The sequence below is a fragment of the Copadichromis virginalis genome, linkage group LG7, assembly GCF_057382275.1.
Source record: "Copadichromis virginalis isolate Kocher_CV1m ecotype Utaka linkage group LG7, C_Virginalis_male_GT1.1, whole genome shotgun sequence".
Classification (NCBI taxonomy): Eukaryota; Metazoa; Chordata; class Actinopteri; order Cichliformes; family Cichlidae; genus Copadichromis; species Copadichromis virginalis.
The window spans coordinates 63,549,491-63,576,918 of NC_140624.1; the positions used below are offsets into that span (position 1 = coordinate 63,549,491).

Sequence of the window (27,428 nt, forward strand, 5' to 3'; positions counted from 1 at the left end):
CCGCTACCATCTCCTCCACCACCACATGATTACGCAGCCAGTCAGTGTTGAATCTAGTCTTTCTTAGCTCAACATTTGTACAGAATTCATGTTACTACCATACTTGATGTGATTTAAATTTGGCAGAAGAGGACAAATATAGAAACATTAGCTGGAAATTGTCTTTCAAGATAGCAATTAAAAATAATTATGCAAATATGGTCGGAATGTATAACAACAGTAAGACTTATGCAACCTTGTAAAAGTTTTCATTTAATTAAAAAAACACCTCTGAAATAAACGGTATGGAGTAGAAAGTGCAATGTTTGGACTTTGAGGCAGAAGCAGAAAGCCATATAACACGGACATACTAATTTCTACTCATAAATGCATCTTTTGCGGGGGGTTCCCCATGCCCCATCTCTGAACACGCCCATAATCCCTTTACAAAGTTGTAATAAAATTATTATGTTTATTGATTATTACTTTCTTAGGTTTTGTGATAAACTGAGGGACTCCTCACCGAATCCCAAAAATAGATCCACACTGCGCCCTTACTGAGTTCCAAGTGCAGTAATGTCATTGTATGCTGCAGGCTTCTCTTCGCTTTATGATGTATTAAGTGTAATCAAATTTTGCGCTCCTCCGCACTCTTGGGTCAGCTCACTATCGGCTTTTGATTTTTCTTTTTCTTTCTTTCTTTTCCTTTTTTCTCTCTCTCTCCGGAGAGACACGTCATATAGTGAGCTCACATTACTGTTTCGTGTGGTATTTAAAGAGTGCGTCCTCATTGCTTGGCAGAGCGGAGAGCCCACTGACATCCGAGCCGGGAGCGTGCGTGTGTGTACCGGCCTGCAATTGAAGCACTCCGCCGTCCGGAGGTCTAAGGTGGGCGGAGACTTGAGATCGAGGTCCTCCTGTGTGCAGATAGAGACACACCGTACATTTGTGAGACGGCACCCGCACACCGGTCCGAGGAGGAAACATCATGGCAACGACTACTTGCACACGTTTTACAGATGAATACCAGCTGTACGAGGAGCTTGGCAAGTAAGCCGCTGTTATATTAATTATCCAGAGTCTCCTGCATGCAGCCTGACCCCGTCCTGTAACCGTACAGAGCATGAGGAATCAAGGTCTGCACATCTGCGGTGATGATTGCAGCTCCATCCTTCCAAAACAAACGCACGCTGGTCTGGAGCAACTAAAATTAGCTCTAAACCTAAATCCTCAGTGCAGGGCGTATTTTGTGGACTTTTTGAAATGCATGAGCCAACCAGTGATGGTGTTTAAGATTGTCAGATTCTGTGTGAAGAAATACTTTAAGGGCACCCCCGCCCCAGGCTAATTAGGGACAAAGCGGTCTAATATGAGGGACAGATTGGAATCATCATCAGCTGTCTTTAATCACAGTGGCAGAAAGCTCAACAGAGATGTCAAAGAATAATGCTGCTACTGCCCTTGATCTACTGCAAATCTAATGAGGTGTGTCTTGTGATTAATAAGGAAAAAAGATGAGGGAGTGAGGATGTGTGGCCCTTAATAGGATGCAGACAAATTGAAACTGAAGAGGCTATGGGTGCCCCAGTGGATAGAGGCAAAGTGGACTCAATGTCTCTGTCAGGTTGTGCGTGGGTAGAAAGGATCTCTCTGCAATGTTTGCCTCACAGGAACATTTATTCAATAGCCAGGCACAGTGAGAAAAAAAGCTTATTGTGATTGCTGTGGTTGGTTACAGTATGAGCATTTTATGTTTATTTTAAGTTCAGTTGTTTTTTGGTGATCTTTTGTGTGTGTGTGTGTGTGTGTGTGTGTGTGTGCATGAAGTGATAACTTAAAGACAATAGTCACACCAGCAGCAGCTGCCCTTGCTGATAATAGAGGCTTTATTTTGCTTGTGTTGTCATGTCTGCTGTGTTCCAGGTTTATGAATTTGGTTTTGAATGTGCGATGCAGATGTAAAAACAAGATTTGCTGATGAGTATTCCCTGACTCACACCAAGTGACCTTGGTCACCCAATCAACCCCAACTCTGGTATAAGTAAAGGTACTGCATTGAATACTCAATGACCAGAGAAATATGTATTTAGAGTAAAAGTATTGAATGCAGTCAGTGACATAAGGCTTATTTCTAAGTAGCATATTGGATTAAAGCTAACAATGAATTTGATTTTCAGTGCTAATTATTTTTAGGTGTTTTGCAGTTAAGTACAGTTCTGATGTACTTAAATATTATCCAGCATTTCTTTTGAAGCCTTTAACAACTATAAAATATAACCATGGCTAAAATGTGATTTTGGAGGTTGGATAACCCTAAATTCAGACACAGGCACATTTGAACCCTTGGATATAATGCATTATTATGCTGTAATTAAAACTCACCAATGTTAGGACTATACGGTACAGTCACGAGTCATCCCTTATGTCTTTATATTTAGCTTGAAAGGAGCCAGCCTCGGAAGCACTAGTTCTCTACATATTTTGAAGCTCTTTCAGACTTTTTCTTTTGGACATTGGCTGCTTTTTTACCGAATTTTAGTTCAGTCCTTGTACCTGATCCTTTTCAGAAAATGATTCTTTTGTTTGTGAAACCACTTGACACTAATACATTATGAATTCAAGTATAAAAAGGCAGACAAGATTAACCAGAGTGTCATCTACATAACAGAAACTTAAACAAAGAACCAATTTTAAATGGAATCTTAGGCACTTTATTGCTAGGAGCCTGTTGCAAAAGCATAGTTCAAGTTTCTTTAGTTGAATCTATGGAAAATATCACAGCAGAGTAAGTAGGTATGGAGTAAGAAAAGTGGCAGGCTTAAAAACACTACCTACAGCAGATGAACAGTGTCTGAAAATCATGTCCTTAAGAAATACAAAAACCAGCAATGACACATCAGACAGCTGTTACAGATTTGCCAGCTGCACGTCCATGATGCTAATCCCCCATTTCTCCACTTCCCAAAAAGTGCTATACTGGATTGAGATCTGGTGACTATGGAGATCATTTGAGTACAGTGAACTCATTGTTATCTTGAAGAAACCAGTTTGAGATGATTTGAACTTTGTGGGGAAGATAAATGAGGCTACAAAAGAGAGAGCATATTTCTGCCATATTGGCTTAAAATTCTTCTCCTCGCGTATGAGGTCTTGAATAATCAGGCTCCATCTTATCCAAATATAGCACATCCCCCAAAGACTGCTGGCTTACACATGGTTCCCAGGGTATTTAAAAGTAGAATGAGAGGCCTTGAGCTTTTAGGCCCTTCTTGTGTGGAACCAGTTCCCAGTTTGGATTTGGGAGACAGTTTTAAAATTAGACCTAAAACTTATTATAACTTATTAAAACTTATTTTTGATCAAATTTATAGTCAGGACTAGATCAGGTGACCCTGAATCCTCCCATACTTATGCATGAATAGGTCTAGGCTGCTGGACGCTTCCCATGATGCATTGAGGGTTTCTTGTTCACTCACTTTCTTCATTCACTGTGTGTTTACACACCACTCTGCATTTAGTCATTAGTTATTATTAATCTCTGCTCTATTAACCACTGTCACCAACCACTGTCACCAATTGTTTGGTCAAAGGGGGTCATCTGATTATTGAGGTTTTCCCTGTATTAGTGTAGGGTCTTTACCTCACATTATCAAGTGCCTTGAGATGACTGCTGCTGTGATTTGGTGGTATATAAATAAAGTTGAATTGAAAAAAGTGGTTCAGTAATACACTAATGCTTTAATAGTGTAAGAAATTTTTTAGCACTAATTAAATATTATTTCAATTTTTTATTTTTACTATAATTAAATTTTTACTTAAATTCATCTGATACATACAGTCTGTGATTCCATGTTTAACTTTAATTGTCAGGCCATTGTGATGCCCCTAATGTATATGCAGTAATTCAAAGAATTCCAAGCCAGTAACATTTACATTACCGTGTTTCTCAATGACTATCAAGTTCTTCTCCTGAAAAGCTGGTTTTGTTCTATGCCAAATGCATCTACTGTGGCCAAACAACCCAACATAAGTGACTATGAATGGCTAATTTTGCATATTTGTAGATTACAAGATGCCAATAATTTTTAGAGCTGCATTTATTGGAAATGGACTTTAGTTTTGGCAAATTAGCAGCTTGCTTCATGTGTAAACAAACTGTAGACTCCAGTATCCAAACACTGTAGAAATTAGCATTATTAATGACCAAAATTGTTAACCCCATGTCAGATTCTTGATTACCACATGGAATTTCCAGGAAGATTGCCATTATGTTATTATTATATGAAGGAATAGACTTACTACTAAAAGTTTTCTATCTGGCTATATGACATCCATTTTTATTATATGACAAAAGGGAAAAGATAGCAGATTAGGTAAGAGACCTTACACTCACATTAATCCAGGTTTTAGACCCAGATCCAGCACTCCAGCTGATTCCCACCTGCCCTGCAGATAACCTGTCATGTTTAAGCTCTGCTGCCTTTCCCACCAACCAGCGGGATGTCAGCAAGTGTCATGCTTAGTCACCCTGTCTCCCCATAATATATTCATGTTGGAGAGCTTGTGAGATGCATGGGCTCTGAGGGGAGTGTGAGTGTTTCATTGCATAACAATACTGAGGTGAGATAAAATTAGCTCTGAGAAATGACAGAGGAGGTTATTTCTGTTGGTCTCTATTGAGTTTGAAGAGCAAATGTGGCCCCCAAAAACTCTAAAATGCACACACTTAGGGTACTTCAAATTGATGGCTTTTCTTTCCTGTTTGATGCCGCTGAAATTACTGGAATTATTCAAGTTGTAAAGGAGACACGACTGTAAATAATAATAGAAACAAACCCAAAGTTATTGTGTATAAATGCTGTAACCACAAGACACACTGTTGTTCCATTTGGGAATATGTCTAGATTCTCAATGGTGTAGATCATGTTTTAGCTTCACTAAAAGGTGTTTTACGTCTAAAACAGTGGGTAGTACGGTTAGTAGCTCTGTGGGTGAGCAGACAACCATATGCTAGATGGTCAGAGAACAGTGGACGGGGTTCGAGTCTAACCTGTGGCCATTTGCACTTTGTCACTCCTTTCCTGTCAATCGTCAGCTTTGCCATCAAATGAAGGCTAATACAATCTTTAAAAACAAAGGGTTAACTTATGAGAAGGTAAAATGTCAAAAACAATGAGAAGTACATTTGCCTTCATTATACATTATTTCCTTAGGGATTAATAAAGTATTCTGCTGAGCCCTTTTGGTCTGTCTGTCTGTCTGTCTGTTTGACAGTGCAGTGACAGACAGACAGACAGACAGACAATATAAGAGCCCTTACTTTTTAAGAGTTGTTGAGGCTAGGTTAAGAAGAGAGAGGTGACAATGAATGAGTAGCAGTATGAAGAAGTCTGAAGTGGCAGAGATGTGTGTGAGGATGGTGTAAGACATGTATGAGGACAGTGAGTGATCTTTGGAATATGTAGGTAGAAAAGAGCATGGAGAGGTGGAGATATGCACTGGAAAGAAGAGGAATGAAAGTCAATAGAATCAAAAAGGAATACAGGTGACAGGTAACAGTGAAGACGAAGATGTAGAGATAGTGAATGTAGATGGAAAAGAGGACCAAAGAGAATTATGAATGTGGAAGACATCCAGAAGGTAGATGTAACAGAAGAGAATGCAAGGACGAGTGGATGATGGCGGAAAATGATCTGCTGTGCTGACCATTAAAGGGAGTAGCCGAAAGAAGAAGAACACATTTTGAGTGTTGGTGCTGGAGTAGCACCAACACTGAAAAAGAAGCCTATCAATCCTGAACATAATGATATTTCATGCCAGTGTCATTGTAGTAGACCATATTAGAACTTGCCTTAATCAGCCAGGCTATCCTAAGCCTAGGCTTAATTTCCACACTGGATGTTATGTGATCTGATGATAGAATGTGTAAAGTATAAAAAACGGACACGTCTTCTGGGTCTGAAAAGTGAAGCCGGTGTGAAAATGTCATAAATCTCCATTGTTTCCAATGGCCAGCAGGGAAGGAGGCCCCTCTGTTTGCAAAAAGAACCTATGTTATATAGAAGTCTATACGAAAACTGCTTACTATATTTAGGCCCTCACTAAACACTTACCTGATCAGTTTATGTTGTCAGTCACTATAAGTTAAAATATTTTTACAGCACTGTGCTCTTATTGTAATTTATTATGCTCCTGTTTAGCAAATAAAGCAATAAAGGAGAGTATACTTCAGAGAGGGCCTATGTTGTTATCCACAGTAGATACTAAATAATAGTACCGTGTCCCTTGGTTCCGCAGTCAGATCCATTACCTGCTAATTACAGAAAAATCTAAGTAATATAAATTTGAAGCACTTAATTGGGTAAGAGAGGAACTAATCTAGAATAGTTAAGAGAAAACATGAAATATACTCTTGGGGTGGCTGTAGCTCAGGTGGTAGAGGAGATCATCTACTGATCGGAAGGTTGGTGGTTTGATTCTTGGCTTCCCCTAGTCTGCATGCCAAATATCCTTGGGCAAGATACTAACCCCAAATTGCTCTCCGATGCATCCATCGGAGTGCGAATGCGTGTGAATGTTAGTTATAAAGCACTTTAAAAAAATGTGCTTGTGTGAATGGGTGAATGCACAAGTTGTGTAAAGCGCTTTGAGTGCTCAGATGAGTAGAAAAGCGCTTTATATAAGAACCAGTCCATTACTATACTCCCTGTGTGAGGAGATAGTGATGTTTTTAATGATTTGTGGTTGACCATTGACCAGGACACCCAACCGAACGTGATCAAAATATGAGACCTAAATAAAATTTAGGCTTGTGATTTTAATTTATTCTCTTCTCAACATATTCACAATTTGTTTTTGGAAAAGAATAGCCCCTGGTGTTGATGAGGTCCGCCCCGAGTTCCTGAAGGCTCTGGACGTTGTAGGGCTGTCCTGGTTGACACGCCTCTGCAATGTTGCATGGAGATCAGGGGCAGTACCTGTGGACTGGCAGACCGGGGTGGTGGTCCCCATCTTTAAGAAAGGGGACCGGAGGGTGTGTTCCAACTACAGGGGGATCACACTCCTCAGCCTCCCTGGGAAAGTCTATGCCAGGGTGCTGGAAAGGAGAGTTCGTCCGTTAGTCGAACCTCGGATACAGGAGGAACAATGCGGTTTTCGTCCTGGTCGCGGAACACTGGACCAGCTCTTTATCCTCTCCAGGATACTTGAGGGTGCATGGGAGTTTGCCCAACCAGTCTACATGTGTTTTGTGGACTTGGAGAAGGCATTCGACCATGTCCCTCGGGGTGTCCTGTGGGAGGTGTTGCGGGAATATGGGGTGTCTGGCCCATTGCTACGGGCCATTCGGTCCCTATACAACCGTTGCAAGAGCTTGGTTCGCATTGCCGGCAATAAGTCGGACTCGTTCCCGGTGGGTGATGGGCTCCGCCAGGGCTGCCCTTTGTCTCCGGTTCTGTTCATAATTTTTATGGACAGGATTTCTAGGCGCAGCCAAGTGGCGGAGGGCTTTCGCTTTGGTGGCCTCAGAATCTCATCTCTGATTTTTGCAGATGATGTGGTTCTGTTGGCTTCATCGGGTGAAGGCCTCCAGCTCGCACTGGAACGGTTCGCAGCCGAGTGTGAAGCAGCGGGAATGAGGATCAGCACCTCCAAATCTGAGGCCATGGTTCTCAGCCGGAAAAGGGTGGAGTGCCCACTCCGGGTCGGGGATGAGTTCCTGCCCCAAGTGGAGGAGTTCAAGTATCTCGGGGTCTTGTTCGCGAGTGATGGGAGAAGGGAGCCGGAGATCGACAGACGGATTGGGGCTGCAGCTGCAGTAATGCGGACGCTGCACCGGTCCGTCGTGGTGAAGAGGGAGCTGAGTGTAAAAGCGAAGCTCTCAATTTACCGGTCGATCTACGTCCCTACCCTCACCTATGGCCACGAGCTGTGGGTAGTGACCGAAAGAACGAGATCGCGGATACAAGCGGCAGAAATGAGCTTCCTCCGAAGGGTGGCTGGTCTCTCCCTTAGAGATAGGGTGAGAAGTTCGGCCATCCGGGAGGGGCTCAGAGTAGAGCAGCTGCTGCTCCACATCGAAAGGAGCCAGCTGAGGTGGTTCGGGCATCTGACAAGGATGCCCCCTGGGCGCCTCTTGGGTGAGGTGTTCCAGGCATGTCCCACCGGGAGGAGGCCCCGGGGCAGACCCAGGACACGCTGGAGAGATTATATCTCTCGGCTGGCCTGGGAACGCCTTGGTATTCCCCCGGATAAGCTGGAGGAGGTGGCTGGGGAGAGGGAGGTCTGGGCCTCTTTGCTTAGGCTGCTGCCCCCGCGACCTGGCCCCGGATAAAGCGGATGAAGATGGATGGATGGAATAGATAAACAAATAGAGCTGCAACAAAGGCTACATTGTATAGGGTTTGATTGTATAACTAATTTCACTCTATCTAATAGATACATTTCTTGGATTAAAAAAGTGCTTAAACTAATCTGACATCAAATTAAAATTAGTAATTAAAAGTGAGTTACTACTGCAGGAAAAGGCATCTTTGCACTGTTTCTCTTGGACACAACGTTTATGTCTTAAATAATGCTTTTATGTGGCTGTGGTTGGATTTAGGAATAGGTTAGGTAATAGTGCTCACTGAGATACATGGTTATGTCGGAAATGATGGGTGGTTTGTATGCTTGCCTAACAGCAAGAATGTCCAGGATTCAAATCTACCATCTGAGGCCTTTCTGTAAGTTTGCACGTCCTTCCTGTGTCTGCATGGATTTTCTGGTTTCTTCATACAGTACAAAGACATGGCATCAGGTTAACACAGCTGTGATTGATTTTCTACCTTTCTGCTTCAGTACCTAAAACCTTTGGATAATACTCTGTATTAGATTAGACAGAGAAGAGTCCAGAATGACAGTGAGGTCAGCTGGACAGCTATGATGTCCCTATTGATGCTGACCAAGCTTATACAGCAGCCTCTCACCCCCTGTTTCCTGTCTTTTTTTTTTCCCCAGGGGGGCCTTTTCAGTGGTGCGTCGCTGTGTCAAACTTTGTACAGGCCAAGAGTATGCAGCCAAAATCATCAATACCAAAAAGCTCTCGGCCAGAGGTGAGAGTGAAAAACAAAGCAATCAAATACTCTCTGCATTTTCAGGAATTTGAAGAAGCAGAGACATCATGTCATCATCATGTGTATGTCCCAGATTTGAAAGGCTCACATTAGCATATTTTAGCGCTTGTTTGATTCCAGAGTGTGAAGCCTTCACGTCTGTTTCTCGGAGAGAGGCAGATGATAGGCTCAGTCATAATCCACAGCACGAGAACTAATCTGTGCTTTGAAAATCATTTCCCCAAAAAATACTTACAAGGAGAGTCCAACTATGAGACAGCTGCATTATGTTTTTTTTTTTTTTACTTTTCCCAACATAACACTGACAAAAAAGGAAAGACAATACAAAACACCTCTGAAAGCAGCTAAAAATACAGTGGTGTTATTGCTGTTCAGAAATTAGCTCATCGGTGGGACTGTGGGAGTGTCAGCCTCACACAACCTTTATTAAAAATACAACCAGTTCTGTCTCAGGTTCAGGAATGTTTCCGCTGAAATTGTTTGTTCCTCTGTGTGCAGAACTGATACAGATGCTTGTGTCTGAACTGTAGGGCAACACTAGCTGCCTACAGCACAGAGACTTACTTGGATCTCTTACACTAACCTCCAAGCAAAACATTCAGTTGAACCAAAGCTCTTCTTGTTTCCTTCTCTACTTTCCTTGGTTACTTTTTTCACCTTTTGGTCATTTCCTTACCTGTATTTTTTCTCCTCTATTTTATCCCTTGTTATGCCTGTCTTGGTTTTTTCTTGTCTACCTATTTTTATTTTCTATTCTTTCTGCAGTGTCATTCCTGATATGTTTCTCCTGTAGTCTCTTTCCTCTGATGTTGTTTTTCTGCTTTTGCTGCTGGTTCTTCCTTCTTTTCTGTCTACTTCTCTCTTCACCATTCCTCTTCCTTTCCCTTTTTCCTCTCTTCTTTCTTCCCTTGTATCTTCTGTCTTTTCTGTCCCTGTTTTTTCCTCTCCTTTGCACTGATGTTTTCTTCACTTCTATAATTGTTTAACTCGACTTTTCTCTCTTGTTTCCCCTTCTATCACTTCTCTTGTTTTACTTCTTGCTTTTTCTTGTCATATCACATCCTCTCCAGTTGTTTTTGGTATCGTTTTCTTTTTCTGCCTTGTTTTTTGTCCTCTCCTTTCCTATTTTCTCCCTGTTTTCTTTTTGTTTTTCATTCCATGTTTCCTCTCTTCTCATTTTTCCCCTCCTTTTCTTTCTTGTGTGCTTACTTTCTTGTTTTCGCACCCCATTCTGTTCCCCATTCTTCATTTCTCAACGCGTTTTATTTACTTTATTTTCTTGTTTCATTTACTGTCATATCATCCCCCTTTTTCTCCTGTTTCTTCTCCTTGCCATTCGTTTTGACCACAGTGGCGTTTTCTTGCTTTGCTTGTTTTGTCGCAAACTAACATAGCATTACTTCCTTGTAGACCATCAGAAACTGGAGCGGGAAGCCAGGATCTGCAGATTGCTAAAGCATCCCAACATTGGTGAGACTTTTTTTCAGATTTCTGTTTATTACATTTTTAAAGATAACTCATCCAAGTGACTTCTTTAGTCTCAGCTGACTGCACGTTCCCCCAACCTTATAAACAGTACAATAACGGAAACCACCCCGGTGAATGAACAATGGGCTGTGAGGTCAGTTCCTTGATTATTAATATGCAAATTCTAATGAGAACTTAAGGTTGGGGAAACCTGCAGTCAGCTGAGACTGAAGAAGTCACTTGGATGAGTGACGAAACATTTCTCCCATTGAAAACACAGGTGTCTGAGGTGGAGTTGGGGAAGAGGTGGGTTGCACGAACAAAAGTCTGAAAGGAGGATAGACGAAGAGCACAGATTCAAATCATGCGAAGCGGAGGCTGATTGGCTCAAAGAAGGCAGATGAGAAAATAATTGGGCAAGAGTGAGAGTCTGAATAATACAAAGACAGGAGAGTATGTAAAATGCACGGAATTGAGCATAAGTAGTTTGTAGACAGCAGGCAAGAATATTATTGGACAGAGTAATGATATCAGAATTGAGTTTAACAGTGTGGGGAAATGAGATAAGAGATTACAGATCTTCCTCACTGAATTTACGCATAAGCTTCATTGGAACTGAGCAATACTTATGAATTTAGTTTTGCTTTTCTTATTTCTATTGTACAGCTGTCTATTTTGTATATGTATCTGACAACATCATGTTAGTGGGCGTGATGAGGCTTAATCAGAATGTGTTAATGTAAGCCCTTTGCATTAGCAATCTTACTGAGTTAGCTAAACTACTGAATTATATATACAGTCATACTAAGTTGTTCTTTGTTAATATTAATTGTTTAACATCTGTGACCCTGAGTGAAGTGAGTTGTGGGGTTGATGACTATCATCAGAAAAATCAGAAGAGTGCACAATGATCCTCTTAACAATGCACAAAGAAAGACGTGCAATGTGAACTTCAAAGTCTTTGCACTGAAGTTTTGCAAGACAAACAGTAATGCTGTGTATGTTTCTAAAAATTAAAAAAACAAACAAACCATACAGGGAGATGCTGACATAAAATGGGGCATTTTTAACTCATTAAGTTATATTAAACTAATTCTTTTGTTAGAGGTGAACTAAAAATATTTCAACTCTCTTTAATGTATTTCAGATTTTTATTTAGACTATTTAAACACTGAAAATATTTCACTTTTAAATCTGTCAGCTTAAGATTTTTATTGATAAGCCATCATAAATGGGAAATAGGCTTTAGTGAATTGCTTAATGGAGAAATTGTCAATAATGAATGCATGAAAGGCCCCAATGTTTAACTTTTTATATTTAAAATGTAACTTCACAAACTTCTGGTTGGGATCTCATTTCTATACACTGGCTATACAGACATTAATTGTGATAAAAAAAAATAAAGCAGGGTGTGCTTTAGGGTGTGGTTGCCTTGTGATGGACAAGATGCTGCCATATGGCTTTAACACTATGCAAGAGAAATGATACATCATTTGAAAGATAAACCTATAACACTCCAAAAGACACTCTAAATCTGCATCTCATTTTATATTGGCCTAAATTAACAGCCTAATTCATATCAGTGAATAAGCAATGTCCTTTGCTACCCAGAGTAGCACTAGTGTTGACTGATCAGCTGATCAGCTGTTTAGCAATATGAAATATCAGTTCTTGTGGAAAAATATTCGTCAGTTAAAAAAATAGAAATAGAAAAAGCTAAAGCAATATCTATTGTTTGTTCTTACCAGTATGTCTTAAATATATGGGCTCATTTGGTCTATAATAGTGCCGAAAGGCCTTAATAAATGTGCTTTATAGCAGCCTGAATAAAAAAAATGTCCTAAAACAGACCTAATTAGTCTGATATCCCTCTTGCAGTTCGTCTTCATGACAGTATCTCTGAGGAAGGCTTCCACTATCTCCTCTTTGACCTGTGAGTTGCTTCCTTTCTTTTTTACTTCTCCTGTTTTTCTCCTTCCATCCTCTACTTCTTTTTTCCCTTCTCCCCTCCCTTGTCCTCTGCCTCCTCTTTCCTCTCCAATGGTGCTTCATTTTCCACTCCCTTCCTTCAGTCCTTATGGCATCTGTCTCCTCAGTGATGCCACTGCTTTACATGATTTCTTTCTTTATACCTGCATCTCTTCATTCCTTCTTCTCTTCTTCTTTTTTCTCTTCTGTCTCCATCCCCCTTCTTGGTTCCAAGGCAGTTCCCCCATTGCATAACAGCACCCCCACCCCCTTCCTTGCGGCTCCCGCTTTAGTGCACACACAGATAGATCTACACTCCCCCGCACTGGAGCCAGTCTCCATGGCAACACAGTCAGAGTGAATCCTGCAACCGGGGTTTCCCCCTAATGAGGACATCCCCCTCCTGCATGTGTGTGTGTGTGTGTATACATTTGTGCTGTCTGAGTAAAGAATAAAAATTTATATAATTTGCCATTTTAACCTCCATCTTTCTATTTCTCAGAGTGACAGGAGGGGAGCTGTTTGAGGATATTGTGGCTCGAGAATACTACAGTGAAGCAGATGCAAGGTAAACCCCTGGTGAATATTATCTTTGACCCCTTTTTCTTCATCTTTTCTTCATCCTCTGCCTATGTCAGTCCTCCAGCCTCTGCAGTCCTCCAGCAGCAACTTGGAGAGTTGTGTTCCTCTCATTAGCACGCAGATAATTTTGACACATTGTTTTTTCTTTTTTTCTTTTTTTTTGGCAGAACAGGCTGTGGCTCTGACGGATTATACCTCTGCGCAATTTTCTGTGCACTGAATTGCAAATTGAGGGCGAGGAGCTTTCTCCAGAGTCCAAATTTACAGACAGATTGAAACATACAAGAAAACTGTACAGAAGGCACACATGCCCATGCCATAACCCCCTTAGGAGGCAGACTTAAATCAATTTGACTGCGGAGGCGGTTTGTGAAGGCGTGAGAGAGAAGAGAAGAAGGGGACAGAAATGTTAAAGGGAGGATGGGAAGAGGTAGAATGAGAGATGCAGTAAACTGATTTTTTAAGCTATTTATTATTTTCCATAAACAGATTTATCCCTCAATCCTCGTCCTAACTCTGGCTTATTCATCTGTTATCCAATTCAGGACAATGAGTGATCTTTTTCACATTCGGTTTGGACTGTTATACTTCCAACATAAAATATGAAGTATTAATCAATTATAGCGTGAGAGCCATCAAGTTTTCAAGTGAAGCAGGGTTTGTTTTGTGTCTATGCAGCAACAGTAAAACTGGAGTTTTGTATTATGTTGCCAAAAGCATTATATAAATGTTTTATCTGTGGTAATTCCTCAAATTGTAATTTAGGTAAAGTAATAAAGTACAATATAATCATCAATCAAATCATGATGTTTATGCTGTCAGAAAATAAATTACCATGTCAATTTATTTTATATTTAAACAGTGCCAAATCACAACAACAGTCACTTCAAGGGGCTTTATATTGTAAAGTAGACCCTACAATAATACAGAGAAGAACCCAACAATCATATCACCCCCTATGAGCAAGCACTTTGGCAACAATGGGAAGGAAAAAAACCCTTTTAACAGGAAGAAACCTCCAGCAGGGAGGGGTGGCCATCTGCCATCTGGGTGAGAGAATTGAAGACAGGACAAAAGACATGCTGTGAAAGAGAGCCAGGGATTAATAACAAGAATGAGTCAATGCAGAGAAGTCTATTAACACATAGTGAGTGAGAAAGGTGACTGTATCTTTAGAGTTGCCTTACCTTTAAGTTCTGTTATGGAAATCTTTGCAATCTTTGCAAAGGGGGTCAAATACAGGTAATGGTAGAGAGTGTGATGAGGAGGTGCTTGATATAGAACAGAAATGAAGGACAGACCGTATTAAATTTGAAAGAGATCGGAAACTGCAAGGTGGTAGCAGGGTAGAATGTAACAGGAGGGCTTTCGGTAATCAGTAGGATGGCTTTGGAGAGTAAGAAGAGGAAGTGGGTGAAGGCAGAGGCAAGGATTAAATGGTGGAAGTTGGAGAAAGCAGAATGTTGCTCAGAGTTCAGGGAAGAGTTATGAAAAGCTCTGGGTGGTAAGAGAGAGTTATCAGATAGTACTGAGGCATTTGGTTTAGCCTTTTGACAAACTAAAGAGGACAAGGACACTTGGTGGTGGAATAAGGAAGTACAGGAAGTACAGGAAAGTATTCAAAGGCAGAGGATAGCAAAGAGTAAAAAGTAAGTCAGGGAGATGACGAAAGTAAACAGGAGTACTGGAAGGCTGGGGTACATCAAAGAAAGAGCCTGCAAAGGAAAAGGCTTTTAGTGATTTGTTGTATGTGAGATAGACACAAGGGAAAGAGAAAATTACTTTTGCTGATTGGCTAAGCAGAAAGATTTAGCTGCAAGTGATGCACAGCAGGTTAAGGTGATTAAGGAGAGAAACGGAAATGTGCTAGTGATAAACAGTGATAAACCTGTTGAGTTATGGAGATGTATATAGAAGAGTACAGTGGACTGTTTGAGTAGTGATTGTTTGGATACTTTTACCATTTTGTCTTATTGTAGCTGCTAGTGGTTCAATAAACACAGCAAAGAGAGGTGGCGAGAGAGGACATCTTTACCTGTCCCATTGTGTAGAATGAAGTTTTGTGAACTCAATTAATTGGTGGTGGCTGCGGTCTTTAGTGAAGTGTAAAGTGTCTTTATTCAGTCATTTAATTAATTTTCTCCAAGTGTTGGAAACAGTAATTTCTACTTAACTCTATCAAATGCTTTTTCTCTGTCTAATAATAAAATTATGGTGTTTATTGTTGTTTGAAAGCTGTATTGAATTGAAAAGTTTTTGGGAATTAGTGGATGAATATCTACTTTTGGTAAAACCTTTCAGATCAAGATGAATAAGAAATTGTATGATTTTATCTAGTTCATTTTAATAACCTAACCATATTAATAAGAGATAGTGGTTGATAGTTCTCTGGATCAAGGATCTTTTGCTTCAAGAGTAATGTCATCAGGTGTTGTATTCATACTTTGGAGGACTCTTTGAAATCATTCTTATAAATAATAGAGTTAAATTGTCTAAAATGTCTTTCAAAGTGACTGGAGAAACCTTCAGTTACAGGCATTTTATTATTGGGCATTTGATTGAGTATATTAGAGATAGGGTTTTTATCTAGTGTGTTCATTTGATCTTGTGGGAGGTTTAAGGATGTCGAGCAATTTAATGATGTATTCAATATTCAGATCATAATCTGAGGTTTATAATTACAAAACAAATCCTGAAAACATTAGTTATATCTATAGAGCTGTAAAAAAAACACCTGATAAGTCCCAGGTAACTGTAATTATTGCTTTAACTGTGTTTTGTTTAACTAGATGTGGGATTTTACAAGGTATTCACTTGAATTATTAATACACTGGACTTTGTTGAATTGAAGTCATTGAGAGAAACTGTTGGTGTGTGTTTTCTTTCTGTTTTTGTTTACTAGATCATTTAGTTCTGAAGTGAAAAGTTATTATTAATCTCAGGCTCTCATCCACAGCATCTCTTTTGTCCTGTCTCCCTCCCATCAAACCCAAACAGTTGTGGCAGATAGTTACCCGTCTGTGAGCCTGGTCCTCCCGAAGGTTTCTTCCTGTTAAAAGGGAGTTTTGCCATTCCACTGTCACCAAGTGCTTGCTCACAGAGGGGTTGTCTGATTTTTCGGATTTTCTCTTTATTATTGTAGACTTGTTGTTTTACAACATAAAGCACATTGAGGCAATTGTTTTTTGGCACTATAAAAATAAAACTGAGTTAAATTGAAAAAATCTTCAAACTCTAAGGACAAAAAAAACTGCTCTGGGTCCTAACTCTGGAATTACACTAAATGTGACCAAATTTCAAAAAAGAAAGGTCATTATATATCCAAATGGTCCAGTTTAAAACTTCATTGACATTGTAATGTTCAACAAGAACACTTTGCTTGCCATTATTGAAAACAATAAGTCACAAACAGAATAATAAATTGTAATCAGTTTGAACAGATATGACATTGGTAATACTACTCTTTGGTGCTTCCCAAATAAAGCTCATCAATGACTTCCCAATATACTGTACCATAACTGCAACTTGACTGGATGGAAGATGCATACAACCACAAACCACTTATACATACTAATCACTAAACAGTATGTTAAACAATATGTTTAATGAAACAGAACTCACAGACAGTCAGTGGTGCTAAATATGGGGAAACATGTTGTCAGCTGAGACTGAACAAATCACTTGTCAGAGTAATGACATGTTTCTTCCAGTTGAAATGCATCATCCAGATGCACACAATCGGCTTTCTTGGATTTCTTTACCTGGCTGATTAAGGATGCATCAAGACATTTTCTGTCTTTTTATTAAAATATATATATATATATATATATATAATATCACAGATTTGGATCACAGCCTTTATTTCTGTTTAATGAGTAATATTAGAAAGTTGCAGAAAGATCCATCCACACACCTGCAGAAAGGAGCTACATGAACTTGCCTCTAATGAACAAATGCTATACTAATGCTTTGCCAGTTTGAAAAGTCTCTCAACCAATTAAAGGAGATCTGAAGATCAAAAGATATTTAAAAAAAGATAGGAATTTGTGTTAAACTATAAGGAAAGTTATTCCTCTAATTTTAACCTTTACTTTCCCTGTTATTCTCTGTTCTTTCCTTCAGCTGTCTTCAATCTCCCCTGTTCTCTTTGCATAAATTATGTGTGTGTCTGTGTGTGTGTGGCACTCTGTGTGTTCATGTGTGGGTGTGTGACTAGCAGGTCTTGATTTCTGTCCAACAGTATCTCACTAATGGTTTCCTCTCTGTACTCCATCTGTACGCAGAATCACTCAGTCTCTCCCTTCTTTCTCTACCCTGTTCATGTCTCACTCACTCTAGATGACCAAAAAACAGATTTCCTGTTACTTAACCTCTTCTGGTGTCCAACCATATGGATTCATTTGGTTTTATGTGTCAGCTTTTCACATACTGTAGTTGTTACTTGAATTTCTGTCCACCACAAATGAGTGTGTAAAATAATTCCACAGAAAACTGATAATGAGTCCTCTGGATCAGTGGTCTCCAACTTTTTTTGTGACACTGACCGGCTTATGTCCAACAATATTTTCACGGACCAACCTTTAAGGTGTCGTGGATAAATACAACAAAGTAAAACAAGTACCGGTACCAAAAATAAGAAGATTTATTCATAACACACGGGAAAAGACCCAGGGTAACCGAGTTAATGATAAAAATGATTTAAAAATAATGATAAAAACCCTGAAAACCATAAATTTCACACCCGAGCCTCAACTCTTGTGGCCCGGTACCAAACGACTCACAGACCAGTCCGTGGCCTGGGGGTCCATCCCCAGAGGTTGAATCCTAATGACTCTGTCACTGTCTTGTATATTTTTTTCCTCCAGCACTATCGTCAGGTCTGCATTTAAATTTTTCTTTGTTAGTCTGCACCATGGGTAAAGACTCGCAGAACTGGCATTTTTTTTTATCTCCCTCACAGGAAGAAACTAGCAATGATACAAGAACCACTAATATAATTCTTGGCGAGTCAAAATGGGTGGGTATCCCATTAAAATGATCTCAACTTTGAAGCGATGTGTCACGTTGGCTGTGTAGAAGGCAGGTTAGGACCCAAATGCAGGACTTCAAAAGAACAATGCAAAACTCAAAACAGCTTTATTGCTGAGCAAAAGACAATAAAATACATTATACAAAATAAATCTGACCAAGCAGAAAACAGGAACTCATGAGATAGGCATAAACGAGGGAACATGGACAACATGGAGCGTACAGCAAGATAAACACAGCCTAGAAGGAGAACATGGCAAAGGGCAAGGGAAGACTGAGACAATATAAACACACAGAGAATACTGAGGGAACAGACCACAGGTGGGAACACAGCGGACACTAATCACAGACTAATGAGACAAGGAGAGCAAAACTGAACATACTGGAGACGAGACACAGGCAACCAAAATAAAACAGGAAGCAACAGAGAATGGGAACGGAAATGCAGGTAAACAAATATAGCAACCCAGATTAAGACATGAGAACGGACAAGGACAAGAGATATACACGGAGCCCTGGACAAAGATACACTAGCTTGATGCAGACAGAAGACAAAACACAGACAAGATAGAGTTTACGCAGAATAAGAAGCAGAGGAGACTGGGACACAATGAAGAAAGAAGGGAGCGGACTTCACAATGAAACAGTGGACTAGAACCACAAAGACTTAATATAATACTCAATACAAAATAATAAAGACTAGAACATAAATAACATCACAACCCCAAAAGAAAACATAAAGATTCTACAAAACTAAGACCCCTGGGTCCAAGACACCATAACTGAAGAAACAACCAAAGGGAGTGAAGTGTGGTAAATACATTTGAGGGTTATCTATGCAGCCAGGTACACTAATGACCAAAGTTCAGCTACAAATGATGTGCTGGAAGCATCTAAGCTTTACAGTCCAATATTTCAGTTCAGTTTTATTTATACAGCAGAGTCGCAGGGTTAACAGAGAGCCACTCACACCTATGGCCAAATTTAGAATCAGCAATTAACCTAACCTTACTAACTGCATATCTTTGGACTGTGGGAGATCCAGATTACCCAGCGGAAACCAAAACAGCTACAGATTAGGACATGCAAACCCCACAAAGGCTGTGGCCAGATGGTGGATTCAAACCTTGCTCTGAGGCAACAGTGCTAACCAACACACCACCGTGCTACCAGCATTTTAAAGCTGACCGCACAGCTGGCTATAACAAAGTTTGAAAATAACAATTAATATCTTATGTTTCTTAAGAAGAATAGGAAATGAATTATTACTAAAGTCCTCCAGTATCTCTCTTTTCCAGTATACATGCTGCTCTGCCTCAGTCTTCAGCCTTTCACCTCCTCAGCTCTGCTCCTCTGTGGTGCTCTGCTCCAGATTTCACTCTTTATTTAGTTCTTCATATTCTGGACATCTCTGTTTAGTGCAGTTATTATTCCTCTGCTGCTCTGCATAGCCAGCAACATCTCCATGTGTCCATGCATCCATTATCCCTGCTGATCACAGCTCAATATCCTATTCGCAACCTGTTCAGCCCTGTTCAGAATCTTCTATCTAACTAGCTGCTATAGCTAATTTGACTATTGGGTAATTAAGAGCTAACTTTACTGTGTGCACCAACAAGTCAAGAAGTGAAGCTGATGTTGATTCATAGCTCTATCACTGCATCGTTTTTCCTTGAAGCTGAGTCAAATTGAAGTAAAGAAATATTTCAACCAGCACTGAAGAATACATGCCAGGACATGTATTCCTCAGTGCTGGTTATTACTTGTCTTCAATTTGGATATGCACCTTGACAACACTGGACAACAGCTAGATTGCTTACACTTTACTGTATACAGGCATTGCAAAAGTGTCTCTACATTCTTTCTGAAAGCCACAAAGGGGCGATTGCTGTGGTTTCAAAAAGAAATATGGTTGTACATGTAAGAAATCTGTGGGAAAATGGCGCTCTGATCCCTTGATCTGTTATTTGCACTAAACTGATGAGTGTACAGTCTCAATAAGTAGTTTCAAGTATTACTGACTATAAAAAGGACATTTATTTTAAAAAGAAGAACTGAACATGCTTTTTGAAATGCAGAGTTAGAATCGAATCACCAAATAATTTCTATGAAGCTACATAGCAGAGGAAAGTCTAGTGAATGTAGCCTAGATGCTGGTGGTGGCCAGGATAAGGTGGATATGGGGAGGAGGAATGTGCTTCTTAAAGGCAGAGTGATAAAACAGCAATGACGTTTAAAGCGCATGGAAAACAGAATGATTGGCTCACAGAGGGCAGGCAAAAAAAACCAAAAAAAGAATGGGCCAGAGTGATGACAGAATTGAGTTTGTTTATCGTGGGAAAGCAGACGTGTTGCAAAGGATACACTACCAGCTCAAACACACAGGAATGGAAACAGATGGATGAATATAGATCTTCCTTACTGAACTTGTGTTCGACCTTAACCCTCTCAGGCCCAAATTACGTTTTGTGTTGCTAATGCACAACCAAGTCCTGCAGTGGTACTTCTGAGTAAAAAAAACCTCATAAAATATGTATGTGGGGTAATCAGGTTGTTAGGTCTTAACTGTTGCAAATCTGCAACGTCTGCCTGGAGAGGGTTAATTTCGTGAATTATGTTTTAGACTCCATTAGACTCCATCGTGTATTAGTGCAAGCCTACTTAGGTAAATGGCAGAATGCTCTCCGTCAGAGTCCCCCTTTGCTCATCACATTGGATATCAAAAATCCAAGATGGTTATGGTGAAAATGTTGAGTTTCTGTCTTTGTAATGGGACTAATCTTTCTTAAATCCTGATAATACTTTCCACACTCACAAATTCACTAGGGTATGCTTGCTTCTGAGTGATGTAAATGTCATCATCACACAGTGAGCAAATGCTTGCTTTTTTGTGTCCACAGAGAATTTATATTACAATGCATGTGCCCTTGATAGTGGACTTTAAAGAAATATCACAAGAATGACTACTTGACTATCAGGTCTCCAGCTCAGCTGTCCATGTCCTTGTTTGCAATAGACTATAATCAAGTCATTTCATATGCTAAGTGTGTTAGTGGTCTTAGTCTACCCAAAGCCTGTTTTATTGATAATTACTCAATAAAATTTCTCATTTTAAACCATTTTTAAACCATTTTATATGCTTTGACAAATGGCAAAGCTACTTTGGGATCGACACATATGGATGTGTTGTTTACTTCTTATTCAAGTCCATACCTAATCTGTGATATTCAGCTAGAAAAAAACACAAGAAGGCAACAGTAAAAATACTGCAAACATGAGGCTTCAGAATTTCCTTCTGTCCATTTTTTCAGTCACTTACCAGTTGAGAGTCAGCGGGCTTATCACAGCTTTCATAGGTGACATTTCTAACCACTGCACAACTGTGCCATCCAACTTCAAAAAAGTAATGAGTAATGTTACTGTAGCTTTGTCTGTCTTTTGCCATGGTGTGAAAAAGTGTTTGCACCTTCCTAATTTCCTATTTTTTTGTATGTTTGTCACACTTAAATGTTTCAGATCAAACAAATTTAAATATTAGACAAAGATAACACAAGTAAACACAAAATGCTGTTTTGAATAAAGTTTTTTTTTTATTTTTTTTTATTAAGGGGAATAAATTCCAACCCTACATGGCCCTGTGTGAAAAGCAATTGCCCCCTAAACCTAATAACTGGTTGGGCCACCCTTTAGCAGCAACAACTGCAATTAAGCATTTGTGATAACTGGCAATCTTTTCCAGTCTTTTCTAGTGCTGTGGAGGACTTTTGGCCCACTCATTTTTGCAGAGTTGTTCTAATTCAGCCACATTAAAGGGTTTTAGAACATAAACCATCTTTTTAAGGTTATGTGTGTGTGGGTGTGACTAAAGAAAGTGAACTCCGCTTTCCAAAGATGTAAAAAACCACAGTTAATTTATGTTATAAAACATAAATTTACTGGGGGCAATCACTTTTTCGCAGAGGGCCACGTAGGCATGGATTCCCCCCCCTTGATAATAAACAGCTTTATTTAGAAAGTGCATTTTGTGTTATATTTGTTTAATGTTTAAACTTGTTTGATGATCCGAAACATTTAAGTGTGACAAATGTGTGACAAAAAAACAGGAAAACAGTTTTTTCACACCACTGTACACACGGTCTGTTTTAGCAACAATTGTAAAGTACACAGTTTCATGTTCGGTTTTGTTAGCAATATGATGACAGGTCTACAAAGCTCCTTTTCTCTCATTGTCACATAGTGCAGCTGTGTTTTCAGGTTTACACACTCTGGAGGCCATTTTAGAAAAGCTCCATGTACATGGATTAAAAATTCACTTTTAATTTGAACAGAATAGCAAGACGAAGAAACAAAGATATGTTTATGAACTGAATGAAATCTTAGCAATGGAGATTTAAAAAAAACTCTATATGTCTAGTCTAGTCAAATCAGGAAATATGTAAAGTGCTTCTCACATCAACTCCCTCGCTTCCTCGCCCTGCAACAGCCTCTGTGCCTCAGATCTTCCCGTTCTCTTCTCTGTCCACGTCTCTTTCTTACTATGTTTTTGGTCCCTTTCCTTCTCGTGTTGCTTCCTTTATCTGGTCTTCACTGTGTTGTTCTGTCTCCACAGTCACTGTATTCATCAGATTCTAGACAGTGTCTCTTACACCCACCACCATGACATAGTGCACAGGGACCTCAAGGTGTGTGTGTGTGTCTCACTGTGTTGCATTGCTGTGCACCCGCTGTACAAGAGCTGCTTGTATTTTATAGTCCTGTTTTTTAATTTTTGCCTGTGATTTGATACAAGTTTTGTCTGTGCCTGCTGCCTGTTTGTTTGTCTCCCCTTGCCTGTCTTGCCTGTCTTCTGGTTCTGCTTTTGCAGCTCTTGTTGTACTATTTTAGAAGTCTGAAATATATTTACAATTCCTGTGGGTCCTAGGACTGTCATACTTTGAGCAAGAGTGACTGAGTGAGTGAGAAAACCTGAGAACGGGTGAAGGAGTAGAGGTCAATAGAGTGGCAGCAGTGACAACTTTAAATACTTGCAGAATCCTTTCCTCAAAGGCTTTGTTATCACTGCTGCTAAATAAATTACACACAAAAATATACAGGTTAGACAGAGTGTCTCCCACACGGAGCTGCAGAGCCCTCCTACGCTGCCTGACTAATATTTGGCACTTTCTTTAAAGCAGAAAATAGCAAACTGTACGCATTCTCTCTGTGTAGCTCACAGACAGGTTCACACTTTTTTATATGTGTGTGCAAACGTGTTGAGTGTGGAAGAGAGAGCTGGTTCCTACACTGAAAACATGTATGTGTGCCTGTGACAGTTGGGGCTCAATGTGCTAAATGTGTTCAGACTAACCTGCTCCCCCTGCTGTCTGCATGCAGTCATTGCATCCAGCAGATCCTGGAGGCCGTGCTCCACTGCCATCAGATGGGTGTGGTTCACAGAGATCTCAAGGTGAGTCACGAGCAGGTCATGTGTCTGTGTCCATGTAGGTGTGTGAATTTTAGCTGCACAGCTATAAAATCAGTATAAGGAACATTCTGTACTATGTTCAGGTCAGGTTTAGCTCAGGGACAAGAGTCCATGAAGGAAAAATGTAGAGCTTCCACAAAAAGAATGATACCTTCCAAATGTTAATACAAATTATTAATTATGAACAGTGTTCCAATTTTTAAAAAAAAGGTTCTATGTGGAATTCCCACTGTTATATGTGAGTGGTGTAGCAGATTACGTTTTGTTGAGTTTTGTCATCTGTATTGCAGTTTGGTCTGGATATCATCTTCTGATGTCATGTTGTCTGTTTGCCTGATGAAGGCCCAGTATGGCTGTGGTCTCACTTTTTTGTAAATCAGTAAGCGGTTCTCCATAGTTCTGTGTTTTGTCTGACTGTTGTAATTGACAGCTGGTAAGTGCAGTGAAAATACTTATATCCAGCATGTCTGTGCATGTCTATGGGCTGGATTTATCAAAACGTGCATGAGTGTTTGTGCACATATGTTGAAGTTCTGTCTTGTGCATGCACTTGAGTGGACTACAACTGAAAGAGAAATTTCATAGCAGGTGGAAACCTTGTGTCTGCTCACCTCCAGTGCTGCAGTGATGTATACCACGCAGCTGACGTTCTTTTGATTAAGTTCCTTTGGACTTTCATTGACCTGCTTCATGTTTAAGCAGGATATGTATGTATATCTGAACAGGTAACAATGAATCCCTGTTCACAGATGAAAGTAACTAATCCTTCACAGAGGAATGTTTGAATATTTTTTGTGTATATCAAGCGTTCCTCTTATTATCATGTGCTGTTTCTTACAGCATAGATACATACTGCAGCTGTATAAAACAATATCTGCTGTACTGAATTACATACATTTTTTAGTGATTTGTGCAGTATGTATGAGTAGCAAATAAACAAATAAAAAAAAACAATGTTAATAACCAACCAACATATAATTAAACAACAACCTAAAGCTCTATAAAGAACAAAAAAAACCCCAAATAATCTTTTGTAATGATGCAGTCAAGACAAAATATTGTCAAGAATGTATGTTAACATTAATATAGCAATTTATATTACATTTATAGCAGAAATCTGTGTGATGGCTTTTTATTGATTTTAAGACTATATAAACTTAGTACAAAAAGTAAAAAAAAATTGTGTTTGGTCATTAATTAATAAATAAATAATAATAAATTACTCAATAAAATTTATAAATCTTGTGCTGTTGGAAAGCCTGTTTATTTCCCCTTAAATGGTCTTGAAAAGCTTGCCAAATGTTTTATTCCATGACCGTGTACTTCATGGGGCAGGATCAAAGGACAAAGGACAGAGGCCTTGGCAGAGATGATTCAGCTCAGGGAGCTGGTGAGGTGGCCAGTGGCGGAGACTAAGTAGCTGTGGGGGCTAGTTGGACCCCACAGCTACTGGCCAATGGAGTAGATAAATCCTACCCTGAGGTTCAGGATACTCAGAAGACTCTGTCAACTCTTGTGGGAGCTGAGCAGGGTGCACTTTTCTGATGTCTGGGTCCACAGCAGCTCCAGTGCAGGATACAGTGGAAGCTCCAAGTTGGCTAGACTAGTTTGTTCAGAATTCACTGGGTTCACTTGCTGAGACACAGATTCAGGGAAGGTCTTGGGTAGATCAGCACTCTCTCTGACCCAGGAAATATAGAAACTAAGGCAGCCTGTACAACCTGAGGAGCCCTCTCTTCTGTGGAAACAGCTCCCAATTTGGATTTGGGAGACAGACACACTGTCTGCTTTTAAGATTATAGGCTTAAAATGTTCCTTTTTGACAAAGCATTTTCTTAGGTCTGGATTAGGTGACCCTGAATTAGTGCAATAACCTTAGGCTCCTCGGGGTGTAATGCACTAGTGCACTAATGCACAAGTGTTCACTCACCTTTCTTTCACTCACTATGTTTTTAAACACTACTCTGCACGTAATTATTATTATTATTCATTCCTGGCTCTCTTCCAGAGTGTGTCTTTTGTTCTGTCTTCCTCCCCTTGAAACCAACCAGTTTTGGCACATGGCTGCTGGGGAAGTTCTTCTTGTTAAAAAAGGACTTTTTCCTTCCCACTGCAAAGTGCTTGCTAATAGGGGGCCATCTGATTGTTGTTGTTGTTTTTTATTTTCTCTGTGTTATTGTAGGGTCTTTACCTAACAATATAAAACCCCTTAGGGAACTGTTGTTGTGATTTGGTGCTACATAAATAAGATTAAATTGAACTGAATTGAATTGAATTGTCCTATAATAGTCTATTACTGTGAAGTAACTGGGAGTAAGAAGTGGGAATAACCAGCTAGTGAAGCAGTTGAGGTTTGTGAGATTTTATACCTTCGAATGCTGAGATAGCAGCTGGCCAAGCCCTCATATCAGCTGTTTCTCTCAGTCTTTGTGAGTAGACTAGAAACCTAGAACAGTCTAAGTCATTTTCTTCCATGTAGATTGTTGTGCCCTCTGGGTGCTTTGTGCGGTCAACTTGCTCTGTGACTATCAACTGTGTGGAATTTGGTTAATTGTTTTCCAACCCAAGTGCAGAATGCAGGAGACCAAAGTGAGCATAAGGTGAATATTTAATGCTGGATTGATCAAAGGAAAACATGATCCCAAAACAGAAAGCAAAAGGAGGCACAAAGAGTAATTATACAAGGAGTGTAATACTAGGACGCACTAGGAAATCTAGAAAGCATACTGTGGGTGACTCAACAGAGGGGCAAGAGGAGACTGAGACAATAATGACAGTAATGAGGCTAGGGGAAACGGTGGGGGAAAACAGCTAGAACAAATCAAAGACAGATGGGCACAATGGGGCACAAAGGGAAGACTGTACACATTTAATAAAAAATCATTATAAAAAAATGTAATATATAAATTATAAATTATAAAATAACTGTACAAAACCAAAGGCAGAATAGCCAGAAACTGAAACAAAGATATATGAAAGAAGATACTTAGAAATGTGGCAAATAAGAATAAATAATAACAGTCAAACTGAGAACCCAAAAACATTGAACTAAGGTGTTTATTACTAATAACTGACCCAACCAGTTATTAGATTTAAGGGGCTTTTTCACACAAGGCCATGTAGGTTTAGATTTTTCCCCCGGTGCACTGGTGCACAGTCATGTTGGAACAGGAGAGGGTCATCCTCAAACTGTTCCCACAAAGTTGGGAGCATGAAATTCTCCAAAATGTCTTGGTATGCTGAAGCATTAAGAGTTCTTTTCATTGGAACTAAGGGGCTGAGCCCAACTACTGAAAATGACCCCGCATCATGATTCCCCCTCAACCAAACGTTATCCTTTGCACAGTGCAATCAGACAAGTACTGTTCTCCTGGTAATAGCCAAATCCAGACTTGTTGATCAGATTGCCAGACAAAGAAGCATGATGCATCACTCCAGAGAACACTTCTCTACTGCTCTAGAGTCCAGTGGCGGCATGCTTTACTTCACTGCATTTGGAACTTGGTCATGAAGTGGCCATTCCATGAAGCTCTCTATGTAATCTTCTTGAGCTAATCTGAAGGCCCACTTTGGAGATCTGTAGTGATTGCCAACCTCAGCACACTATGCAGTTTACCTGGCCTACTAGTTCATGGCATAGTTGCTGTCATTCTCAATGACTTCTACTTTGTTATATTTCCCCCCAACCGTTTACTATGGAATATTTAATAGCAAGGAAGTTTCACAGCTGGACTTGTTTGGAGGTGGCATCCTATCACGGCATCACACTAGAATTCACTGAACTCCTGAGAGCGACCCAATCTTTCCCAAATGTTTACAGAAGCAGT

General features: G+C 39.9%; 1 protein-coding gene across 3 annotated transcripts in view; it reads left to right on the forward strand.

Moving 5' to 3' along the window:
- The first annotated feature begins 732 nt into the window (after positions 1-732).
- The window catches only part of camk2b2 (calcium/calmodulin-dependent protein kinase (CaM kinase) II beta 2), a 66,257-nt gene continuing 39,561 nt past the window's right edge, over positions 733-27,428 (forward strand). For all 3 annotated transcript variants that reach the window (XM_085464702.1, XM_085464703.1, XM_085464704.1), the window contains exons 1-6: positions 733-1,029; positions 8,977-9,071; positions 10,503-10,562; positions 12,438-12,492; positions 13,030-13,095; positions 23,511-23,583. In XM_085464702.1, the coding sequence (XP_085320828.1) occupies positions 968-1,029; positions 8,977-9,071; positions 10,503-10,562; positions 12,438-12,492; positions 13,030-13,095; positions 23,511-23,583 (411 nt within the window). In that variant the 5' untranslated portion in view covers positions 733-967. The remainder of the gene's footprint in view (positions 1,030-8,976; positions 9,072-10,502; positions 10,563-12,437; positions 12,493-13,029; positions 13,096-23,510; positions 23,584-27,428) is intronic.